General features: G+C 35.6%; 1 protein-coding gene across 1 annotated transcript; it reads left to right on the top strand.

Annotated features, from left to right (window-relative positions):
- The first annotated feature begins 1,232 nt into the window (after nucleotides 1-1,232).
- LOC108756601 (protein MCM10 homolog) lies at nucleotides 1,233-4,049 on the top strand. The gene is made up of 2 exons (XM_018500521.1): nucleotides 1,233-1,417; nucleotides 1,781-4,049. Exon 2 carries the CDS (start codon nucleotides 1,791-1,793, stop codon nucleotides 3,990-3,992), a length of 2,202 nt encoding a protein of 733 aa, XP_018356023.1. The 5' UTR covers nucleotides 1,233-1,417; nucleotides 1,781-1,790; the 3' UTR covers nucleotides 3,993-4,049.
- The last annotated feature ends 795 nt before the right edge of the window (nucleotides 4,050-4,844 follow it).

Below are 4,844 nucleotides of genomic sequence, written 5' to 3'. Positions count from 1 at the left end.
TATATGTCATAAAATTACAAACTCCTGTCTGTAAGTTTGTTAAAGAAAGAGCGATATTATTATTGAGACAATAAATATATCTAATAAATAAATATGCCTAATAAGAAAATTATGTCCATCATATAATTTGAATTAATATTAAATAAAAGTATAAACCATCATTAATGTGTATAAAATTTTGCAACTCCAAAGTTTTTTAATTAATCACAAAATAGCAATAAAATCATTTGCTTCTAACAATATCAATCCGAGAAACTCGAAAGAATGGAAATAATTATGCAAAGATTTTATCTAAAATTCTTCACACCATGTCGCGAATATAGCATCAATGTGCAAAAATCGAAAAGACAAAATGATTGCATTTATCTGCATCAACTATCGAATTTAAGTATTCAAAGAAACGATTTATGTATAATCGACATAAAATTAATTACTTATGCAACGTAAATACCTGGTGACAATCGTTTACTCAACGCACTCTCGTTTTCTTGATAAGAATAAAGCAAGATGCGAGATATGAAAACGACTTTAGGCGCGCAAATTGCCGGAGACGCGTCGGGAGAAGTTGATCGATTGCGATATACTCCTAGCCAAAGTAACGATGCCAAGTCCAAGATGCCTGCTTCATACACTCAATATGCCACGTAACGAATCCGGTGCACTTTACGAGAGACACTTAAAAGTCGGAACGTAGAAAAACTTAAGACTGAACCTCTACCCGTGTTCGGATCTTTTTTGTCCCAAGCGTTTTAAAAAGTTCTCGTGGTATTACACTGCATTGTCAACAAAAAGATAAAGTTTTGAACATGGTAAATGATATATGATATGAACACGGATAGAGGGTTAAGCAGTAAAGAAATCAACATGTTGGATTCGCTACTGCTTACGTTATGGTCTTACGATTTCTATCGTAATCGGTCAATTCGCTTACTGCTTAAATCTTACGTCTTATGTTTTTCTATGTGCCATGGAAATTACAATGATTGTTTGCGTGCGAAATTCACGACACGACGACGAAAATACGGACGCGGATCAGAGAACCGCAATTCCACGACCGGTGGTTCCGCGCGTTCCTAAAGTGAGCGCAATTCGAAAACTATCGAAAGATCGAAAGCTATCGACGCCATTGTGATTTTCGATATATCGAAGCGACAAAGTGGCGCTTGCGCAAGTGAATTCTCATTGTCGTCTGTCGTCTGCTCAGAACTAAGAATTGGCGGGTAAACGTCGGGTGTGACTAGGTGTAACACTTGTGTAAATAATTATACAAATTGTACAAGATTGTACATATACTGTGTATTGCATGCAGAAATTATTGGATAATGCTTTAATAGTTGTGATTCGAAGGCATTTATGCGCTAATGATACCTGTGATAATGAAACGGAATTTTTGTTGAATTGTGATAGAAAGAAACGTGTAAGGTTAAATTATTTTTTTATTGTATAAATATATAGGAGTATTTAAATACAAACTTTGAATAAAGTTTTGTGGGTAAATCCCTTTTCAACTTGTAATCCGGCGCACACATAAAAAAAAATTTTTATTTGTATTTAATACTAAGCAGCTTATAATCAATTCAAACAGTTAATTGATTGATTAAATGAATTAACTCCATTTGACATTACTTTATTTTTTGACATCTCTATCTAAGTAGAAATATTCTTTCCTTTCTAGATTATGTCTTTAATTTCAATATAAACAACTAAAATAGAAATAGAAATATAATTAAATCAAATACAAATATACCTTTATTTCTTTTAATTCATCTTTTTTTTACAGAACTTGAAACATGGAGCATGACGATAGTGATTGCGATCTAGACATCTTGAATAATCTCATATCAAATGACACCGAAGAAACTGAGCAATCTAAGCAGGTTGAAGAAATTAAACAGCCTGATCTATCAAAGCCAAATAAGACTTTAACAGAATTGCAGTTTAGTTTCTTAGATTCTGCATCTAGTAATGTAAGTAATGAAAATAAACCAATTGATGAAAAAGTTAGTGAGATTTATGACGACAAGCTTGATTCTTCTGACGACGAAGACAGACGTTATTTTGAGGAACAAAAGTATTCTAATTATGGGCGAGAGTTAAAACAATTGTTACAAGAACGCTCTTCGTTAAAGACTGAGCAGCCTGTAAAATTACAGAGTGTGAAGACAGTTGATTTTAATAATAAGAGTAAAACATTTGATTTCAATAACGCCATAAAAGGTAATAATAATAATAATACAGCAAAAGATATCTACAGTGATCCCTTCTTTGGAATAAGAATAGTTAGTCCCCTTATATCCTCTGCTGAAATGAAAGAACGTATGAAAGACAAAATACCTGTAACGATATCAAAAGTAAAGAACTACATTATTTCTGATAATGTACATAATGACTGGGTAATTGCCGGTGTATTAATCAAGAAATCAACCACAAAAACCTCGCAAAAAGGAACCTCTTACTGTATCTGGAAAATAAGTGATCTGTCCGACGACCTAAAGACCGTGTCAATTTTTTTATTCAGTAACGCCTATAAACAACTATGGAAAACCATCGTTGGCAACGTAATAGGTATTCTCAATCCAAACGTACTCGAGAGTAAGGATAATATCGATCAAGCGACACTATCGATCGACAATCCTCAAAAGATGATGATTCTTGGCAGGTCTAAGGATATGGGCAAATGCAAGTCGGTCAAGAAGAATGGAGATCCGTGTACCACAATTATAAATACAAGTCGATGCGAGTACTGCGTCTATCATGTTAAACAGGAGTACAAGAAGTGTACGCGACGTGCGGAAATACAGTCGAGCAATACCAGTTATGGATTCACCGGAGACGCGATAAAACGCATGAATAGGCAGACCGTTATGCGAAAACCTTACAACGGATTATCATCGTTCGTACCGGTATTAGCCAAACGCAACGAGGAACTGTATGAAAAGGACCGTGCGCGTTTGGAGTTATTATCCGAGGCTACTTCAGTTAACAGTATTAAGAAAGTAAAAAACGATATAGACCGTAAGGCGAACAATACGGATACTAAGAAGAAAGGGATAGCTGTTGAGTTGACCGGCAACCAAGTGAGAAAAGATTTTGAACGATTGAACAAACTAAGGAACTGGCAGCCCTCAAAGCAGATAATGGTACAATCAACACCTAATGGGTCAATTCTGTGTTCCAGTCCAATGCAATTGAAAGAAAGCAACCCGAGCAAATCTACAGATAATTTACAGAGCAATCGTACAGATAAGATCGGTTTGGCTTCTCTTACTTCACGCCCGCGATTAGGAACGGGTAATCAAAATACAATAGATTTCTCTGAACCAATTACCAAGCAACAGATCCATAACGCCAAGATGAATGCGATCAAATGGGTGCAAGAGCACGGAAAGATCAAAGCGGCAGACCCTAATCAAGTCCGCGCGAGTATCAGAGAAAAACTGGAGAAGAACACGAAGCGTCAGAGAGAAAATGATGAGAAGGAAGAGCGGAATGCAAAAAAAGCGAACATAAACGACAAATTCAAAGAGATGCTAGAAGCAAAGTCCTCGCACACAGATTTGATCGAGAAGTCATATGACGAAGAAAAGGAGAAGTATTTTAATAAGTTAGAAGCCAAGGAGAGAATGGAGGAAAAGATGATGAGCACTTTCAAGATCAATTGCAAAGCGGTGAAGTGTATGCTATGCAAGTACACAGCGTTCTCAGCGTCGGACATGTGTAAGGAGCAACGACATCCGTTGCGCGTGATGGACGCTGTTAAGAGATTCTTCAAGTGCGCCGATTGTGGCAACCGGACTGTCAGCCTGAACCGTATGCCGTCGCACAGCTGTGGCAAGTGCAGCAGCTCGAATTGGGTTAGAGCGGCTATGATGGATGAGAGGAAGACTGCTATCGTCGCAGAGACTTTGTCCATTCGCGGCGCCGAAGAAAAGTTCCTGGGCTCTATAGTGAAAGATGCCAATCTCAATCTTCTAGTTCCGGATGAAGATTAATATGTCAACCTGATTGCTCACAATGTATTTTTTAAATAAGTATTATAAATATTTATAGAGAAAATAAATAAAATGATGATTGATTAAAACACGTGCAAACACGTGTTTTAGGCACTGTATAAAGATAAAGGTATTTGTATACAAAATAAACACAGGTGATGCTGAAATGTGCGATATTGTTGCCTGTATGTATTAATTTAATTAGTTATTATTGTTAATATTTGCTGTATGATAAAGACAAAAATGCAAGGATGAGTAGAACTTGCCATATAAAGTAATATTTGTATTTTTGTATTAATTAAAAATAAATATAAATTTTACTAATCCCGACTGATACTTACTCCTATATTTTATATCTTAGAATCTACAAATGCAAAACGTTTGATATCCTTTTGTTTATTGTCAGTATTATCAGTTTTCTTTTCTTCTTTTTTTTCATTTTATGAAATGTACAAATATAAAGGAATCCTAAAAGTGTATCTCTTGCATATTTCCGAAATGAAATACATTGAATTCTCTCTGTCCGAAATGTACACAGCGAGCAGAAACGTTTTGATACAGCCAGGTACAACAATTGTATAAAAATCACTACGTCGTCTCGACTACGTTTGTCACTAAATTACGTTTGTTTGAGATTTACGTTTAGGCTGAGATAAGTCATTATACTGTTTTCCTATCCGATAGAGCCATTTTGTACCTTTCTCGTGGCGAGAAAAATATGGTTTCTTTCCTTCTTATAAACGGGATACGAACGGTCTAAGTAAAGGACATCAATAAGTTTCTAAATATGAAAAACTGTGATTGGGATCCGGAAGTATTGCGCTAACATAAACCATTATAAATCAACCATTA

The sequence above is a fragment of the Trachymyrmex septentrionalis genome, unplaced genomic scaffold (genome assembly GCF_001594115.1).
Source record: "Trachymyrmex septentrionalis isolate Tsep2-gDNA-1 unplaced genomic scaffold, Tsep1.0 scaffold129, whole genome shotgun sequence".
Taxonomy (NCBI): Eukaryota; Metazoa; Arthropoda; class Insecta; order Hymenoptera; family Formicidae; genus Trachymyrmex; species Trachymyrmex septentrionalis.
The sequence above is the reverse complement of the archived record's forward strand: the minus strand, read 5'-3'. Positions and strand labels throughout refer to the sequence as shown.